The following is a 21,619-nucleotide window of genomic DNA, read 5'->3' as shown; positions in this document are numbered from 1 at the left end:
ATCTGAAATACAGTACTTGTATAGGACCCAGTGGAAATTAGTTGCGTCTTTATATAATTTATCTGTACTGCACTTTCAGAAAAGCCACACAAGATAGTACATTTAGAAAATATAAAACCTCTTCCTCTCATAGTTTTATATCTTTGCAAGCTGAAACAGGAATATAAATTAAACCACTTGTCTGAGGATGCTGCAGTTATTAAATAGACCACATTGCAAAACAACATTTTTTAAAACGTTTTCTCATTTCCCTTGCTGCTGGTTTGTGGAGACGCGATGCCTGATAGCTGACAGGTCAATTATTTCAGTACTGAGCTTCCTTCCACAGATGTGCAAGACCCGAAATCACTGCTCATCTTTTTCCGACACAACCAAAGTGAATTCCATTTGTTACTTTCACAAGGCCAAAGAGGTGGGGAATGGATGCATACTGGATTGTGACAAATGTCTTCTCCAGATAAAAAGTCTAACTGTGGTGAAATTAATTTTTGGAGGGTGGCCTTTGAAGTACCATTCTATATAAAAAGTAATCCAATGAAGGTTGGCCCTGTTTGGAATGTGTCAACTGCCCTTGATTTGTTCGTATTGCTCTTGGCTCTTTTATTTGAGGCCAGCATACTGGATTTCAAGAGATTGCTTTTTTTGATGTGAAAGAATACATAAACAGACAATTTTCTGGAGAGCTATTTTCTAAGCTGCACCGTCGTCTGCTTGCCATGCAACAAACGAAACGATGCTTAATCACTGCAGTTCTATTTTCTATTATGTAAACAGTATTTATTTGGGGGTAAAAAAAAGTCCTCCATATGTATTTCAATTAATAAAAATATTTTATAATACTATCTCAAAACTTAATGTAAATGCAAAGTGATGTACTGTACAGTTTGACAACCTGGGTTTATACTTTTATACATTAACCCTTCAATAAATGTATCCATTCAACAAACAAATGACCTACAGTAGTTTATATCTGGGATTGTTCGGTGCTACTTTACTATCACTCTTTTGCTAAATTCTTTACCTAATAAAGCCCTCCAAATTCCTGCGGTGTTATACATTTGATATCTGATGCAGAATATGGGCTTGCAAGTCATCAGATTCCCAGTGCTCACACTGGACATCAGAGGCACAATACATTAGATATTGGATGGACGTTTGATAACAAGTAACATGAACATTCAGAAGCATAATGCTTACATGCTAAACTTCTGAGTGCCATATTTAACTTTAATCAAATCATATACTATTTGTTTGTGTAGGTTTATTTTTATGTTCTCTACTTTTAATGATGGGACCATATGCTGTAACATGTTTCAGAATATAATTATTTGACTTCTGTATGATGTACTATTATGTATTTTTGTAGAATTATGTTCTGTTTGTGTTCTTTGGATTTACTCTTCATCCAAACTAAACTTCTGGGTTCTGTTTTTGGTATATGACCTCAAGTGATAAAGGTATCACTATGCATGCTAGAGGGACAGCAATCAATCCCTGTATGCTATGGTTTATTTTAACACCAATGTTAAAGTCAACCAAAATATTTTTGCAACTGAAATCAGAAGAAAAATGTACAGAACAGTACTGTTAAAGTGGGAATTAGTTGGTTTAAAATGTAAGAGGATACTGCAAAGCAAAATATATTCCTAACCATTTATATTCTAATCAATTTAACAGGAAAGCTTTGTTGCCAGGGAGCATGAGTGCAAACAATTTGTGGTACTTTGTAAACTGTGAAATTGCTCTGTCTTCCCAGCAGTTGGACCCAGATTATCTGCTACAGTGGATGACATTTGACAGATGATAAAATTATTTATCATGGACTTTAGAAGGCAATGGCAGCAGGTAGATTAGCTGAAGGTTACATTAATCCGTGTAGCAGATCAAGGACTGTGACTTTAACATATCTTTAGGCAAAAGAAGTTATAAAAATCTACCCAAGGCAGCAAGTTTTCCCACATGTGAAGTGGCCTTTAAAATATAAACTTACCTTACGGGCTTGCTGAAGGACGAGTCTATAAATGAAAATGTCACTTTGAGAACTCTACAGATATATACTAAAAGATACATTCTTTGCTGCTTCTTAATTGAAGTTCAGTCAGAAAGTTAGACAACCACAATACAGAGCAAAAGTTTGGAAAAGGGCAAGAAGTAAATCTTATTTCTGTAAATGTACTTTAACATGGTCTGTTCATACTAACTACTGAATTATGTAGAAATAGCCGTGTTAGTCAAGATGCGATAGTGCAGAGAAAAAGGACTACTTCAGTATTAGGTGATCCCTTTTTCATTTGGACTAACAATTGATATTATAAGAGAAGCTTTCAAGTGTTCTCTCCCTTACTCAGGTCAAGGCAATTCTACAAACTACTAAAAAAAAACTATTTTCTGTTATAAATACCTTTAAAAAAAAGAAAAAATGTCTGCAAGGTTCTGTGAACACCCCTCTCAATAGGAGTCTGTATTTAACATTGTAGATATGAACGTTCATGATATTATTACTTAGAATAGCATAAAAACATAGTACTGTATAGTGAATTCAAGCAGATCATGTTATACTGACCTTCTTCAGATGTCCGGGCTGACTTTGACTCACTATCCATTCCTTGGAATTCATTGAAATAAGGTCGAACCTTAATCTCATAAGTAATTCCCTTTTTCAGGTTGGCTATCACAGTGCTGCGTTCAGCAGGTACTTTGACCTCCAAGTTCTGCCATGCAGATGGAGTCTGTAGACCTGAAGTTTGACGGTACATTACTCTGTAACCCTGAATAAACTGGGACTGACGGTCAACCTGAAAGGAAATTCCATTAAGCAGTATTAGAACCTAAGTGAAGAAATGATAGTGAGAAAATGGAAGCCGTTCATCAAATTATATATTTTTTTAAAGAACTTCCTACAGTATATGGAAAGTCATTGTTAAAATGTTACAGGTGACTCAAACTGCAAACTGAGAATATAGAGTATCTTGGGCCTAACAACCATGATTTGGCATTTTATTACAATAAAAAAATAGCTATTTTCATTTTTTTAAGTGATGAGTATTTAAATAAATGGAAACCAAATGGGAGTTTGTAGTGGGTAAAACATACTGTACAGAAGAAACCCTTTTAAAAAGCCATCTGCTTGCGATTTAAACTAGTCTTACAAGGTTCCCATATAAATATAACAGTATTGTTTAATATTACTTATTTTTCCATTACTTCTGGGCACTGAGTGGACCAGTCATGTAAATGAGTAATTCAAGTTCATTTTCAATCAATTATTTTATAACTTTTCAATCATCTATCTGAAACCAAACCAGCTAAGTGCATGGGATCTCAAATACATTTTTATATTCGTCAAATGCTGTCATCAAATCAGCGCTGAGTGCTCACTGCATGTACATGTTGTGCGCAGACTGCAGCATGAACACACATCCCTGCACAGTAATGGCTATTACAATTTCATGGACACAATCCTCTGTTTTAGGCACTGTCCCAATTTACATGACTTTCTATTTTTTTCTTTGCACTCTACATGTGATGCTACACTTTCCTCCCTATCCCTCTAATTTCTCTGTGTAACTATTATATTATAACTGTAAAACATTAGACATGTTAGCATTCAAATCTAAATAAAGATGTATTTTAAACAAATCATTAAAGCTGTAATCCAGGTTGCATTGCTTGTATTTTTTTGCTATTAAAGGAACCCTGTTAATTTCAGCCCTGGGGACCCCCTGCTTCCAGGTAGCTCCCTCCATAGGGGGTGCCAGTATCTCTGCAGCCAGGAAACCTGTGTGCCTAACATAATGGCGATGTTTAAATGTCCGGCGACACGCGGGCCAATAGCAAGCCGTGCGGTTTTCTATTGGCTGGCGTGACCTGGACATTTAAACTCAACAGAGATACCAGCAGCACCAATGGAGGTAAGTATTTCTGGAAGCAGGGGGTCCCTGGAGCTGACATGAATATGGTTCAACTCCGGAGATCCTCTTCTTTAAACCTATTAAAAAAAACAAGCAAAAGCTAGAAATGCAACCTGGATTGATGTTTTAAATCTAATTAACACATGTTGGACCCTTTTATGCATTTCAATGTACTTCAATACAACAGCTCTGGTCAGGTACAGGTGCAGCTAATCATATTTTTCCCTTTTTTTTAAGCAAAGTTAGCACAGGTGTGTAATTATATTGTTAGCAATCAAGTGAAGCATTCAGCAGAAGGATAAAGAGCCTGAGAATGCTGATTCTATGTGGAACGGCATACTTGAACTGGAGAAAAAAACGTGCATCTAACTAATTAAGCCATTAATACGCATTTATATTTGGTTTATAGATATCAAATAAAATATGAAGATCAAGACAGGAGGAAAATGTTGTAATTGCTAGGTGCTTATCTGTGCACATTGCTAGTACAAGAAAAGAGATTTATGAGGAAAGGAAATGAGAAAGACAATCATGTATAGAAGACTTGTTGTAACTGGTGGTGATGGATTTCTCATTGGTAGCTTAACTACACTGTATACGTTCTTTGTATTAGATAAGCTTTGTGTCAGGAGTAAATGGAACGCTATCAATGAAGAGTCAGCTATGGTTTATTAAAGCAGCAATTCATCCTGCTAGTTATGTTTTTAAGTTTTTCGCTCAGCATGTAAATGAGGGATCCCAGTGAGCTGAATTGCAGCAGTCTGGGCCTTCCATTTCTGGTATCAGTATTTGCATCCATGAGACAAGAATATTTACTCATCCAGTGGACACAATATGGCTGCCAAAGTCAGCCACGCTGTGGTGGCCAATTGAAGACCTCAACATCATCCATCAATGATGTTACAGCTTTGTATTGGTGTACTGCATTGGTCATTTTTTACCAGCAAATGTAACAAATAATATCTTAAGAACCATAGTAAATGTCTCTGACAGTTGAACCACTGAGATTCAGCACTGGGTAACCCACCCATTCAGGTATTGAAGAAAAAGCAATTTTAGGACGAGTTGCTGCTTTAATGATCAAGACACTTTAAGTACAGTAAAACCTATATACGGGTAATGAAGAGTCAATCATAGCCTATGACTTATGTTTGAGAATAACAGTCCACAGGAGACTCATTAGTGCTATAAAATAATTAAAGAAGAAAGCAGTGCCTTCGCAACTTGGGGGGAGATATATGTAAGTTTTCTCCCCACAAGCCTACTTGAGACCTGGCAATGCTGCTTACCTGGGTGACAAGATCCTCTTTAACATGCCATGCGAAAGGAAAGCTTATGAGAATATAAATCACAGAGTGAAGCTTTTGTTTTTCTTTTATTTATTTTATCGTAAAGTGTGAAGCTCTCAATATTATCTTTATTTTATTTGAACTAGAAGGCAATGAGGGAGCTACTTAAAAAAGGAATACAGTATTTTGTTGATGGTGGTAATCACCCAAGAGTTTTTGGCCCAGTTATAAGGAACTGTATGGCTCATTGAATCACTGTAAATATATGTAGTGGAGGGTGCTCAGGGTTAGCAGTTATTGTAGAAAAAGTTACTGTTCTGGGTCCTTTGGTATAAATCAGGACAAACAGAGATATGATCGGAGAGAAGACACAAGTCTAATATCTGTGCTTCATTGATTACTGAGGTTTAGCGATAAATAAAGCTCCTTCCATCCAATAAAGCATAATAACCGATAAACAAATACTTGTGTGGAGTTCTTTCTTCAGATATAAAGGGTGACTGGGGGTAGGTCGGCAGCCACAGAATTTCTTCCTGAAACACTCAGGTGTCCCATGTTTTGGAGCAACATACCAAACATACTCAGAATATTCAATTGTCGAGATATAAACATACAGTAGATATAGAAAGAAATACTAGCAGTCAAAAGGCTTGTAAATAGTGAAAGGGTTTTTCAATCGACGGATCAACGTTTCAGCCCTCATTCGGACCTTTGTCAAGTATTATCAAAGGAAAAAAGTTAGTTATTTTGCTTTCAGTGAGACACTTGTTATATGAGAGCTTTCATTCAGTAGTACTGTAGTTCTGCAGCCAGGGCTTTTATAATTAGTCAGTTATTGAGATGGAAATCCTCAAGAGTTGATGTGCTATGAAGGTGGACACACCTAATATATAAGGTGTATTTTGTTATGTTCTGCACAGATATAATAACTCATATGCTTGTTATCTAATGGTAAGACACCATACTACATAAATATTATAGATTAACATTAACAATCTCTAAAAAAAATTGTAGGTCAATTAATTTGTACTTATAAATGTGGTATTTTTGCTTGATATTGAAATTAGACATAGAAACCACTGGCATTAGTTATAATGAGGTTTATGGCAAAAAAAATGTAAAATCCTGTTGGGAACCTGATTATTGTCATATAATCTATGTACCTCCTCTAAACTAATTTAGGAGAACAAAATAGCTATGACACTACAAACCAGGATACCTATGAATATTGAATGTAAATATATGCATACTGTGCAACAACATGAATTCCATCAACATTGTCAATGTAAACATTGTTGCAACATATGCTGCAATGACATTAGGTTAGAATTTTTATAAACTTCTCCGTGTTCACTTTAAGTGAATTTATGCACTGATATGGATGTAACTCACAATAATAGCTTGTTAATACTGAAAGAAGCAAGCTGTGTTTTTAAGGAGAACATTAAGCAGCTGTTTCCAGATGAAGGGAGTCTGTAAATCAGGGTAAATTGTTTTTTTTTTATGTTTGACTTTCATTAATTAAATGTTTTATAGACAAAAAGATTTTCTGAAAGATCTATTTGAACAAGAACCAGATTCAACAGTTGTACAAATCTCGCAGATAACCTTCATAGTCCGTGATTCCGTTTATCCTAATAAACATGTTAGACATCATTTTTAGCGGGTACAGTACCTACGCGTTCCATCATAACCCTTTATGCTCAAGTGAGGTAGTTTCAATATTTAATGATCTGTGTGATTTTAAAGTGCATTACTGAGTGTATTAGGAGGTCATGTTCCTAATCCAAAACCTAACTCAGCCTGCACCCGACAACCAACAGTTTCCAGGCTACTATCATTTTTATTGATAGCCAGATTAATAGGAGATCTTGTCTCTGATCTCATATGATGACATATTAACAACAGTATGAAGTATCATGGTTATGATGACATTACAAATTGCTACCAGTATTTGCCCACTAACATTAAAGTGGCTAAATGGGTTTCATGTATACTTTAACAAGATATATATGTCCATTTACAGTAGCAGACCTGCTGGTTCATTCAGTGGTAGTTATATTCGATCCAATACATTTTGGGGATGATAAAGCATGGCAGAACAACCCACCGCATTCAAAAGCATTTTTGTTGTTAAAGAGTCATTAAGAGCTTTGCAACCCTGAGATAGGGTTCTAAATTTGATTTTAGAGGATATGAAAAGTCAGTTTACAGATTTGCACAGGGGAGCAGCAGAAGTGGAGAGGTGAGTGAGGTAGACAAGTCTGGCAGCAGCATTTTGGTTGGATTGGAGTTGGGATAGGCAGACCAGGGGAATGCCAACTAAGAGAAAGTCACTGTAGTCTAGGTGGGACAAAATGATTGAGTGAATTCTGATTTTAGTTGCTTCATGAGTGACACAAGGGCATATCCCTGTGATGTCTTCTTTCTACCCCCTTTGTATCTAAAGCTCTCTCCCACCTTAAACCTTTCTCACTTTCTGCCCCACACCTCTGGAATGCCCTTCCCCTCAATACCCGACTAGCCCCCTCGCTATCCACCTTTAAGACCCACCTTAAGACACATCTGCTTAAAGACGCATATGAATAGCACTGGATAATCATGGACACATGATACATATAGTTTGGCCCCCTGCAGACGCACTTACTAGAATTCCCTCCTACTGTCTCTGTACGTTCTCCCTACCTACCAATTAGATTGTAAGCTCCTCGGAGCAGGGACTCCTTCCTTAATGTTACTTTTACAGTATGTCTGAAGCACTTATTCCCATGATCTGTTATTTATATTATTTGTTATTTATATGATATGTATTACTTCTGTGAAACGCTATGTACATTTATGGCGCTATATAAATAAAGACATACAATACAATACAATACAATACAATATTTCGAGGTGAAGATGGCAGGACTTTTTGAGGGACGGAATGTGAGGAATGAAGGAGTGTTGATGAGAACCTGCTGTAATTGACAGAGAGGGAGAGTTTGGGTGTAGGGCTGGCAGTGGAAGGGGGATAGAGTATTAGTTCTGTTTTGAACATGTTAAACTTCATGTAATGGGGGGACATTCAGGAGGAAAGTGCACAGAGAAAATTGGTGACACTTTTGAATTTAGATGTGCTTTACCGGCATATTACCATTGAAGAAATAATTGTGTCAAACTATAGTATTATAAAAAAGCAGCACTTACAATGTTTTAGTCATAATTGCTTCTACTGAGATCTGACTACTATAGATTGACATTTCTAAAAACAAATGTAAAAGTGTTTAAATGCATAAAGCAAATACTGTACACACCATTATTGAAATTGTTTCATTTAAAATTTAGAAATATATTCACACATACATATTTACAGTATACATATTATGTTTGTACACCTAAACATTTAATTCCTTCAGTCATTGTAACCCCCCCCCCCCCTACAAATATATATATATATATATATATATATATATATATATACAGTGTTCGACAAACCTATACATTTGCATGCCCCGGGCGAGTGGATTTAACATCGTGGTGAGCTCCTATTGGCCCAAGCAGCACACGTGGTACTAGGTGGTGAGTAGATTTTTTTGTTAGGCGAGTAGATTTTTTGGTGATTTGTCAACCACTGTATATATATATATATAAAATGAGAGAGAAAAAGAAGGCCCTTAATAAAGCACTCTAGTATGTGTATCAGTACAAGTCACATAAGGTTTATTGATAAGTTGTCACAGAACAAAAATGGTTAAAACAAAGCACAGAAATATTTAAAATACAGCATGGATCCCCTGTTCATTACAGAGCTAAACAACTCCTCAAAAAGGGATACCCAAAATACACTCAGATAGTATTCTGAAACACCTGACAAAATAAACCTGGTGTGACACCCAACAGACTAAGTAATCACGGCTAGGGCTATGTAATCATCAGCAAAAGGTCATATATGCCTACTATCCCCTATAGTGTAGGGTTTGTCTGAAGCGACAAAGAGTTGTAGGTGAGTGACAGCAGAGATACACAATACAGCCTTCAAAGCACATGTAAGCCTATAGCTGAATAGAGTGATACATCACCTATGGTCTGGTGCAGTGTGGTCGGTACATGTGGGGGAGAACATGGAGGGATGTTAGAGCATAGTAATGTTGCCCAGAGAGGGGACAAACCAGGGGATCCTGCCTGCTAGACCTGCTCCTACGCGTTTCGGCACACAGCCTTCTACTGGGAGTGGTGATGTAAACAGGGTAACATGCAGGTTTAAAAAGGGAACTAATTGGGCTAGTAGGTGTGGTCACCTGGCAAAAATCAGATTGACATAGATTATGCCAAGGACAAACAGGTGTGTGCTAAAGATGAGGCTGTATGAGTCAGTGATGGTCATAGGTTATCAGCCAATAAAAAGTCTTATTGTGGGGACACTCACACACCTCCAAAATAGTCAGTAATTACCTGAATACCTGCCTGGTGAATCCAATGTGTGGCCATGGCAAAAAGCTTATCCTCAGGCTGTAGCACATAAAGTATCTCAGGGCCACAGGTGTAATAAATTCACTATAATGGCATGTTGTGTTCGAGGGCAGAAAATGAGCAAGTGCCCATTACAAGGCTTAGGGCGTCCTGCCTTGCCAGACGCGACGTTATGACGTCACGGACATGCGCAGCAACATATGGGAGGCTCATTTTCTGCCCTCGAACACAACATGCCATTATAGTGAATTTATTACACCTGTGGCCCTGAGATACTTTATGTGCTACAGCCTGAGGATAAGCTTTTTGCCATGGCCACACATTGGATTCACCAGGCAGGTATTCAGGTAATTACTGACTATTTTGGAGGTGTGTGAGTGTCCCCACAATAAGACTTTTTATTGGCTGATAACCTATGACCATCACTGACTCATACAGCCTCATCTTTAGCACACACCTGTTTGTCCTTGGCATAATCTATGTCAATCAGATTTTTGCCAGGTGACCACACCTACTAGCCCAATTAGTTCCCTTTTTAAACCTGCATGTTACCCTGTTTACATCACCACTCCCAGTAGAAGGCTGTGTGCCGAAACGCGTAGGAGCAGGTCTAGCAGGCAGGATCCCCTGGTTTGTCCCCTCTCTGGGCAACATTACTATGCTCTAACATCCCTCCATGTTCTCCCCCACATGTACCGACCACACTGCACCAGACCATAGGTGATGTATCACTCTATTCAGCTATAGGCTTACATGTGCTTTGTAGGCTGTATTGTGTATCTCTGCTGTCACTTACCTACAACTCTTTGTCGCTTCAGACAAACCCTACACTATAGGGGATAGTAGGCATATATGACCTTTTGCTGATGATTACATAGCCCTAGCCGTGATTACTTAGTCTGTTGGGTGTCACACCAGGTTTATTTTGTCAGGTGTTTCAGAATACTATCTGAGTGTATTTTGGGTATCCCTTTTTGAGGAGTTGTTTAGCTCTGTAATGAACAGGGGATCCATGCTGTATTTTAAATATTTCTGTGCTTTGTTTTAACCATTTTTGTTCTGTGACAACTTATCAATAAACCTTATGTGACTTGTACTGATACACATACTAGAGTGCTTTATTAAGGGCCTTCTTTTTCTCTCTCATTCTATTATACTGCCCTTATAGCACCACCGACACATCACTGTAGTTTGGAATTTTCCAGTGTCGGTATTTAGCTGTGTTTATATGTCTTGTGGATGCGGGGTCTTCTCTTTTTCTCTTGCATATATATATATATATATATATATATATATATATATATATATATATATATATATTAACCAACACCACAATGATGATATCCATTAAGGTCAAAACAGCTGTCTGTGGGTGGGTTTTCTGGGTATGCACCTTAACCCTGGCTGTGCTCAAAGCTGTGACCATGCAGCAAGCTTAAGCCTATAGGGAACCATGTTAAAAATGGTTTTTGAAGCTATGTGCTCATTTGCATGTCATTTCCCAGAATCTCTTGCTGCAGTGGAAGTGCTGTGTGCTGGGTGATAATGGTGAAAGGCGGGGTTGCAGACCTGCCTAAGACGTGCAGATGAGCATACAGTTGTATTTACATTTATATATATATATAAAACGCAACCAAAACGTATCCTTATAATGAATCACACGGCAAACAATGGATAGAATTATTATTACAAATTTATTGATATAAAGATAAAAACAGGGGGAGAAATATAAAAGAGGAGGGGGACTCACAGCTGACAATACACATATACCATGAGGACAAAGGCACATAAGTTGGTCAAATAAATCACCAGTGGCTGAAAAAATAAACAGCCAGTTTGTATTGAAACAAAAGAATTGGCACCTTTCTAGAAGGCACTATTCTGTAAAGTAACACATGCTGCAGATCTGTGTACTATGAATAGAGCTATGCCTATAGTATAGCCATAGATTCAGATAGCGACAATATTGCCTATGATAATTGCAAAGAATACAGGATAAGAGCATGTATCACAATGGTATCACAATTATCATAGGCAATATTGTCGCTATCTGAATCTATGGCTATACTATAGGCATACCTCTATTCATAGTACACAGATCTGCACCATGTGTTACTTTACAGAATAGTGCCTTCTAGAGAGCTACCAATTCTTTTGTATCAATACAAACTGGCTGTTTATTATTTCAGCCACTGGTGATTTATTTGACCAACTTATGTGCCTTTGTCCTCATGTTATTGTATTGTATTGTATGCCTTTATTTATATAGCGCCACAAATATACATAGCGCTTCACAGTAGTAATACATGTTGTAATCATATAAATAACAAATAATATAAATAACAGGTCATGGGAATAAGTGCTTCAGACATAAGAGTAACATTAAGGAAGAGGATATGTGTATTGTCAGCTGTGAGTTCCCCTCCTCTTTCATATTTCTCCCCCTGTTTTTATCTTTATATCAATAAATTTGTAATAATAATTCTATCCATGGTATGCTTCATTATAAGGATACTTTTTGGTTGCGTTATACATTTATTATCCTTGAACACCACGTCCTATTGATACATTATCATATACTTAGGACAGTCTTTGGGCAACCGTCACGATTTGTGTTGATGCGGTATACTTCGTGTATATATATATATATATATATATATATATATATATATATATATATATATATATATATATATATATATATATATATATATGTATGTATATATATATATATATATATATATATATATATGCATATATATAACGGAAATAGCCATGTTAGTCCAGTTGCGATAGTGCAGAATAAATGCAGTATTAGGTGATACCTTTTTATTTGCACTAACTATTTATGTCATAGGACAACCTTTCGAGAGTTGTCCTCTCTTCGTCAGGTCATCAATACTGGTTTACAAATAAATCTATAGCTAAAACAGAGGTTTGGAAAGCATAAAAAAACAGATATTTAGATAAGGTAGGTGAGAGGGATGTTTAAAGAAGGTGACAAGTAACAGCATGGAGGGGGAAGGGGATGCTGTGGGGTGGGGGGGGGAGTTGTGGATAAGAACATTGGCAAAGAACCAGACAGGATGATTACAAACAATTGTGATAGTGTGTGAGAAACCCCATATCCGCATTAAGACCTCTTGTTTTGGTGTCAAAGAGTCTTCTAATTCTGAGCTCAAATGTTTTCCGTTCTTGGGTGCGTTTAAACATTCCATTGAGGATTTTGATTTTTTAAATAATTTATGGAATGATCTGGTAGTGAGAAATGATGTCACACTGGTGAGCAGTATATTTCTTCCCCTCTAGGGTAGGTTTGTATGTGGCCACTAGTGGTATACGTACTCTTATATAGTACACACATACGTATATATGTATGCACATACATACATACTGTACATACATAAAGGATAGGCAGGTTTAAAATCTAAAGTTCGCAAACTTCAAATTTCATTCTGAAATTTGAGTAGAACTTCGGAATGACCTTTCAATTCTGAGAGGATGTAACAGGGCTGATCCCAGTTGCCTCTCTGCCTCCTGTCACTGTAAGTTCCTTATAGCTACAGGCTGTGACAGGTAATCCATGGGGCAGTTGAACCCCCTAATGCTTCTCTCTGAGTAACAGGAGAGGAGGTGACATGGTGTTTGTGTGCAGCCAATAGTGGTGCAGACACTATGCCCTCCCCTTCTTGATCTTAGAGAGGAAGTGACAAACTGTTAGCAGTTCTAGTCTGGAGGTTGGAGAGACTGGAAGGGCTGTGAGTCTCTCCCATTAGGGATAAGCTTGCCCCCCCTCCCCAGTCCCTAGGGGCGGGGGGATTATCTGAATTCTATTGAGGACCCTATACCATCAGAGGTCCAGCCCCATCCATAGGCCTGGAATCCTATGAGACCCTGCAACACTGTATGACCATCATATACAGTGACTGCAAATAATGCCCTGGTTTCCGTATACTTCTGTCTGAGTGTAAGTCCCTGTGCAGAAGGGAGAAGCATATTTGGTGGGGACTGATCTCTGGTACCCTGGAGTCTATCACAACTGGAGGCGCAAAGCATCCTGAAAGAATCTCAATGATCATCAAAAGCCTGTCCTGGTCTCGATATCACTACATACATCTCAGCTCTCCTGGACCCTCACAGATATGCACACCACTATCACCTGTAGCTGAAGCAGTATCTCCAAGAAGGTGGGGGTACATGTGCTACATATATATTTTATAAACTGTGTAAGATTGGGTTTGCAAATGAAAAACCCTGCATGAATAATAACTGAGGCTTGAAAATTTTGCATATTTTTAAAATATGTTTTGCTTAATTTGAGGGTTTTCCATATTTAAAAATAAAATCCAAAACCCCAATCCCAAACTAATCGAGTTCCAGCCAAATAAAAATACAAAACAATTTTAGAACCTAAACTAAAACACCAGTGAAAGTGTCCACCCGCATTCATAGCTGTATACATCCTTTTTTTTATTTTGATTATTTCAGCAGCCTAAACTAATTTGGTTATTTTTATCTTCAGGGTCATCTTGTAATACTATGTTACTGAAAGTGTGAATTCTGTATCCTGTCATACTGCCTCTTAACATGTGTCCAAAATCAATACTATAAATGCAGTAGTAAATTATAGGAGTATCTTAACACATTTTCTTGCATCGGTCATTGAAACAGAATATATTCCTGCACTCTTGACTCTTTCCATCCTGAAGCTGTTTTTATAATACCGACAAGGATTTATTTGGGCTTCAGCATATAATAAATGTCTAACCACTGTGAAACACCAAATAATGTAAAAATATTCAAAACTGAATATATGAATCTTGATTTACAAACAGAAATATGTCTCTCAATTTGTTCAAAGATTGAGCCAGAACTTTATTTTTTAATTAGACGCAAAGCTGAAATAAGTCAACCCCTCCAAGGTTCCAGCATGCCATGATAACAAACAGATTTTAAAAATGTATTTTAAATATTTATAGGTATCTAATTATAAAAACTCTTCATAAATATCACTGCCCTTGGTTCATTTTAGACCTTGAAGGGACTGTGGTCCATATTTACTAAGAGATGCTGTGCCATAAGACAATTTCCAATGCCAAAAGTCTTTGCATCCCATTCGCTTGAAGGTGTCTTGGGGCAAAGCACAGTTTAGTAAATACTGTATGAGCTTATGTAGCTATGCCTTGTTTTGGCTGCCAGTCTGCCCTCCCTGACAGGTAACAGTGCAGCAGTGTCAGGACCAATGATCATGGGTTTTCCCCACAGTAAGCAGCTCTCTAGAGCTAGGCCTGTGTTCTTCCCAATCCTGGGTTCAGACCTTGTACCTTCTCATTTTGTTCTTAAGAGGTTGCACAGCTAAATTGTTTCAGTGTCTCTTCCCCTGAAATAGACAGGTACTCACACAAGGGTGTAGCTGGCATTGGCACCCACTGTCCACTCCCCTTGGGCAGTGGGGTGATACCTTTTATCCAGGCTCTATTAGGGAGTCAGGAAGAGTAAGGACTGCCTAAGGTGCCCTTGGCCTGGGGTGGAGGTCCTGGGACCATCCAGAGGTTGGAAGCCTGATTGACTGTGGAAGCAGAGACCAGTTATATTAGTGTATGTAGAAGGAAGAATCTAGTTCCAGTTAACTATACTCTGGCCTAGTGTGCAATCTGTCTGGGGGGAGTGGAGCAATTTTTCTGCAGGAGATTGCCTTTATATATCTGGAGCCTGCAGCAGATAGACACGCTGTACCGTCAGAGATAGAGACCCCAGAAGCCTGTCCAGAAGTCCCCACAACCATCGGGGGACAACTCGGCATCCTGTGAGCCAACAGGTCATCAGCACTGCATCCTATGTAATGGCAGAATCAGCCAGAGGGTGGGGGAAACAGCATTACACTTATAACTTTAAAATCTTGCTGCCTCGATGAGGTATATGCGATAAGTATACATATCATAAACATAGGACACAAATTACAAACTCCGCACACGTATCTTTCGTGAAACATGTATTGCACAATTACATGTATATACATATGTGGAACAGGTATATCCTGGATACATGGGTGTGTATACACACATACAGTATATACACATACAGAATATACAGTGTCATTCATGTATGTCTTATTACTTATAAACCCATAGGAAAGCAAAGGAGATAATCAGTGTTTACTGTTAGTATTGGTTCCTGTGAGAAGATCATCCCACTGTGCTGGGATCTCTCACGGGTGGAGGCGCTGCACAAAGGCGACCAAGCGACATCCCAGGCTCCCAGAGGTGGATGCTCGGGCCTTCTGGTAGCCAAACAGGTAACAGCAGCACTGGTGGTTCCTTTATTACGTGGAAAGGAGCTACACAAACATAATGTATAACTAGTAATCGCACTGACTTACCGTCCAGGTGACCTGAATAGTTGTTGGGGATAGAACAACAGGATTATGCAGCCGAACAATAACATCTCCCAGTTCTTTCTGAACTTGTCGATGGTCCACTCCTTGTACAGGTGGGCTTATATCTAACAGGATAAAACACAACACTTAGAAATACTCCAACACATTCATGTCATTAATGTGTCATGTTAATAGAGAAAATGAATCCACTAAAACACATTGAATATCATGTCTAAAACACACTTTACAGAAGAAAGCATTAAGATAGAGTAATAAACCATGGAAACATTCCATCAGATTTGCTTTTTGGATAGCGTACTGTATACTTTTCACAGACCGCTCACCTATTCAGAACTTCTGTGCTGCTACATGCAACATTCTATATTACAATCTTAAAGAGTGATTCACCACAACCATTATAACCTTTCTAAATCCAGTTATCCATACACTTTATACTGTTTAGCTGTCTGTGGGGATTTATCAAAAACAAATAATGCCATTTTCTTATTTTCACATTTTAAATCCATTTTAAACCTGGACCTCAAAACGTTAACGTACTGTATCAAAGCAGTTCACTTATTTTGGCCTGGCCGTGTCAATGATTAAGGAGGATTTAGGGTAGTCTCACATGACAAGCTGAAATACATGTCGTCATTCTCAAAGAATTCACAAGGTCTGAGGTATGAAAACATCTTGTTAAAGAAGCCAGCTTAGTGGTAAGAACACAGTCTTTGAAGCAAGTGAATGCGATTCAACGAATCCAAATGTCAACCACTTGTGGGTTTGGGAAAATCACTTTGTACCCCTCAGCCTCAAGCACCAATATCACATTGTAAACTCTTTGGGGTAAGGACTCATTGTTCCTGCAAAAATGATATGTATAGCGCAGTGTCAGCATTGTATAATAAAAAAAATATTATTTATATTTTACCAACAGATTTGCATAATACAAGTGTATTACATTAGAGGCATAATGTTGCTTTATATTGCAATGATAAATAAACTCATATATATTCCTTCCTTTAATTATATGCCTACAGCACATCACTCAAGTAGGAGAATCTACAAAAGGAATCCAAATGGCAGAATCACTCTGCATTGTTGCTTGGAAAAACGCATATCCCTATCATTTATAGGGTACAACAGATAGAAAACCTTCATACTGCTATTAATACAGCAATAATGTCAATTTGATGGGAAATAATGTTTTATATTGAAGCATCTTATAATCGGAGAAGCTTTAAAAGCTTCTTGCCAAGGTAATCTAATGGGTGTGAGACACTGCCATGCTATTATAATACACATTACAGTCACCAGAGTAAACCCACCAAAAAAGAATGGTGTTCTATGTTGAAGCACAAATTTAGTCCATCTTACTAGCATAAGCAAAACTGGACATTGAGACAAAACTAGAAAATTATTTTTACTTTCATAAGTGATATAAATAACTATATTTACAAGTTTCAATGTATAATATGCCTAAACACAATTGGGATCTTTTAATTGAAAATCTCTGACAGAAGTTGACTCCATTGAATGTTTTAATAATCCTTAGCAAAACAGTCTTTTTTTTATTTCACGTTTCATCTTGATCAAAGTATGCTTTTGTACTAAAATGCAGTACACCTGCCCTCAGCTCAGCTGCTATCCTCTCAGTGAAGGGCCTCTTATATGCTCAAATCCTTTTAATTACTCAAAATTGTTCAATCGTGTCTTCTCTCTTGTCTAGGTTATCTGACAACATGTCCCATGATTAAATGTACTTATTAATAATAATGACGAATGAGATTTTCCTGAAAAAAAAAAAAGAAGTTTAAATACTTTTAAAGTTACCTGGCTTCTAAAGCACTTTTTGTATTATGCAATCAACTAAGTGCAGTGTTAACATTCAGTGAGGGCTGTTTGATATTATATATATATATATATATATATATATATATATATATATATATATATATATATATATATATATATATATATATATATATAGTTTATATATATATACACACTCCTTACATATAATTAAAAATCTGCAGTAAAAAATGGTAAAAGAGCAAACAATTATGATAATGGTCAGGTCATATAATTAAAGCAGCCGGCACACTGCATTCCAATGCACCCTTATGCATTTTGCAAGCACAGTGATTCAGTAGGAAACACCCCTAATGTGTAGAGGTATTGTACCTAGGTATGATATATGCCAGTGGTTTTAATTATATGATTTGAATGGATTATTATCAAGTGTTCTTTCTGTCTTTTTGTATGTTTATTTTTATTAAATTAACAAATAGGCTCTTTTTTATTTCTTTCGCTATTGAGTATCAACTGTAAATTCAATTAATTGATCTGTTGAGATTCTCCTGATAATCTGCTGCAATGATCTGCCTTTTTTTTTTTACCTCACAAGTCTCTTCAGCCTCTATATTCACAATGTGTTTCTCCTTTGACAACTACTTTGATTTGGACTAATCTATTATGGACTTTTAATTGATTATTTGCATTTATTTAACCAATTGGAGCATCTGATGTTGTTTACCGTTCTTTAACTTATGTTGCAGCATCTAGTGTATTGCAAAGTATGTCACTTCGAATGATTCCACTTTGTTGAACTCAAAACATTTTAACATGAAATATAGAACCATTTAAGTTCTCCGGTTTTCCCTATGCACTGTGCCTTTTCAGTCATTTGCCTCAAACATTTGAGCTGAGTTCTTGAAACATATATTCTTTGGGTGGAATAAGTTTCCATTCTGACTGAAAAACAAAATCAAACTTTTATCAATCTGAGCTATCAACTATCTGAAGCTGGAGTGGCACAGACATGTTAACTACTAAATTTCTTGGAACATTGGATTATTTTGTCTTTTAATTTAAACAGAGCCCCTAGATGCTTTTTTTTTTGTAAAAAAATTCAAGAAAGTGTCTGTAAGACGTTCCTGGTACCATTCAATGCTCCTTTTATTTCTAAATGTAAATAATTGTCATCTATATTTCTAACAAAACTAGAAGTTTATGTAACCCTCATACAGTAGCCATTTGAGTAGAACTTTAGGATGCAGAAAGAACAAAGTATTGTACAGTGAAACCCAGTCTTTGATGTGGTGGCACTAGAATGTTCAAATTGAAGGAGGCACTCCACACACAAGCTCTCGCTTCAACGGGAAATTCTTATCAGGCAACTTTATGAGCACACCTGGATAAAAGAAAGCCCTTAAAAAAGGTCTTGTCAACTGTATATTTTTCTATCTTTGTAATTACATTTTAAAAAAAGACTATGACTAAGTGGAAGTGAGAAATAAGGGAAAAACACAAAAAAGAGAGATTTGCAGTGGGTGAAAATCTTGGGCTAGGTGACTTAAACATGCAGTTCCCCTACAGATTTTTTTACTGTCCGGTTTTTAATATGAGTTAGAAGCTGGTGATCTATGGTGCTGAACCGCATTTTCATCCCTGGGGACCACTTCCCGGGATACGTACCAGAGAAGGTGCCACCGTTCCTCCTTGCCAGAGGGAACAAAATGGAGGTTTAAATCTGCAGTGTCATGCAGGCCAAAAGGAAGCTGCAACATCACCTGTCTGCTCAGTCTTATTGGACTGAGTGACATGAGGGATTGAAGAATCCAGGAAGTACGGGTATCACCGTTCCTGGTAACTATCTTGGAAGCAGGGGGAGGGGGGGGGTCCTTGGAGCTTAGATTAATATGGTCCAGCTCCTTAGGCACCCTGCTTACCACCCATGTTCAAAGGACATGTTCAACATGAAATTTTCTTTTAAGATGATATAATGTATTATTGAGATAGTGAGATATCAAGAGCAAGGTATCCCAATAACAGTACAGTTAATTAATGTAATATTAACTGTCACCAAGCTATTATTTTGAATAGGAAAGCAAGAGTGACTATGCAGGTCCACTTTATATAAAGAAAATGCAGAAGTCAGTTCTGTAATGCTAGCAAGCAGAGGTTTTCAAAAATGGGTATTTTTAAATATTTAAACGTGTCTCATTTAAATGGCAACTTAATCATCAACACCACTATATATACTCAAGCGTAATTAGCACCCCCTAACGTGATCAGAACGCACAAAGCTAAACCCACATTCATTTTCCACAGCCATATTTTAAAATGTTTGACTGTGAATCTAAAGTTTATACATTAATCTTCATAAGAAGCCTTTCAATGCTGAAACACCTTAAGCCATACACACTGGAAGGTGCTATAAGGTATCTTCTGACACCGAAAAGTGTCTCATAAAATAGAAGTGCTTTGTAAATATGGGCCTCAATCCTCAAATGTCTCAGCCCCACTAGTAAGAACGTCAGAGGGAGATAACTGGTCTTATTTTTTAACTGTTCTGTTTTTCTACATCAGTGTTTCCCCATCTCATGTGTTCCTTTCCCCTAAATTCAAACCAATTACTGTACATAGAATGAGGAGTAACTACGTTACTCTCTTTCCATTATCTATTGTTCGCCAAAGTTCCTATGTCACGCTTTTGTCCTGTTACATTTTTATTATAGGCTCACTGCCTGCAAAGTTCAGAAAGGTAGGAGAATGATGTGACGCTTCCTGACTATAAGGTCCAAAAGTCACTTTGCATATAGTATCCCTGATGAAGTGATTCCAGTCCCGAAACGCATAGGGTCAATTGTTGTTTTATGTTTTCCTTTGTGTCGTAACTGAGTCCGGTTGCTGCCTGAATTGCCTCACAAAGTTCGGAGATGGATTGCAAGGTGACAACATAGGGGCGATGGCACAATCACTCCGGCAAGCAGAGATAAGGAGATGAAAAACATCGGACATGCGTTTTTTTCGTAGCGGGTGCCACACTTCCCCTTAAAGAGTGTGAATGCTCTCTTATCTTGAACAGAATGTGAATTTGATACCATTTGTTTTTTAGATGATGTTTTAAATAAATTGTGTTACACTATGGGCGTTCTCTGTGCTTTCCTCGCTCTCTTTTACTTTGCATACAGTATAAACTGAGTGACAAGGGTAATATTACAGGCACAGAAATTGTGTGACCTCACATTTGCAGTGAAGTACAGATGTAGTGAAGCCACTTGAAGTGAATTGAGTGCCTCTCCCACACTCGTTAGCTGCTGTGCACACCTTACAAAGTCCTCACACCCTCCTAAGTACACTGTTTTGACAAAACGTCCATTCTTTAGGGACAATACTACAGTACAGTATATACAGTATGAACTTTTGTAACTGTTTTTTTTCTCTCTCAAAACTGTCAGAAAGAAGCTGTAGCGTACATCAGTGTTCCCTATACATGTTTAAGAGATGAGGGGTCTATGTTTCATCACAAAGAAAATTATTTTTTGACATATTGGTTTATTTACAGTACATGCACACATTGTCAAATGAAAGAAACAGTTTCTTATATCTGGAACAGGCTGTTAACCAGAGAGATTTAATTACATGATTCCAGACCTGGTGGATTGTTTTAAGCCGATACAAGGGAATAATGATGTTCATAGATGAAGACTTCGGTACTTTCCATTAATATGTGTGTCATGAACTTCTCCCTAACTACTCCTACTAACACCCCATAAATCACATGCTAGTGCACATGGGCATTCATA

At 37.4% G+C, this 21,619-nt stretch overlaps 1 protein-coding gene across 13 annotated transcripts in view; it reads right to left on the bottom strand.

Annotated features, from left to right (window-relative positions):
- The window catches only part of ROBO2 (roundabout guidance receptor 2), a 1,224,910-nt gene that overhangs the window by 93,833 nt on the left and 1,109,458 nt on the right, over positions 1–21,619 (bottom strand). For all 13 annotated transcript variants that reach the window (XM_075593984.1, XM_075593978.1, XM_075593980.1 and 10 more), the window contains 2 exons: positions 16,032–16,153; positions 2,564–2,795 (listed from right to left, as the gene is read on the bottom strand). In XM_075593984.1, the coding sequence (XP_075450099.1) occupies positions 2,564–2,795; positions 16,032–16,153 (354 nt within the window). The remainder of the gene's footprint in view (positions 1–2,563; positions 2,796–16,031; positions 16,154–21,619) is intronic.

Source organism: Ascaphus truei, chromosome 3 (genome assembly GCF_040206685.1).
Source record: "Ascaphus truei isolate aAscTru1 chromosome 3, aAscTru1.hap1, whole genome shotgun sequence".
Classification (NCBI taxonomy): Eukaryota; Metazoa; Chordata; class Amphibia; order Anura; family Ascaphidae; genus Ascaphus; species Ascaphus truei.
The sequence above is the reverse complement of the archived record's forward strand: the minus strand, read 5'-3'. Positions and strand labels throughout refer to the sequence as shown.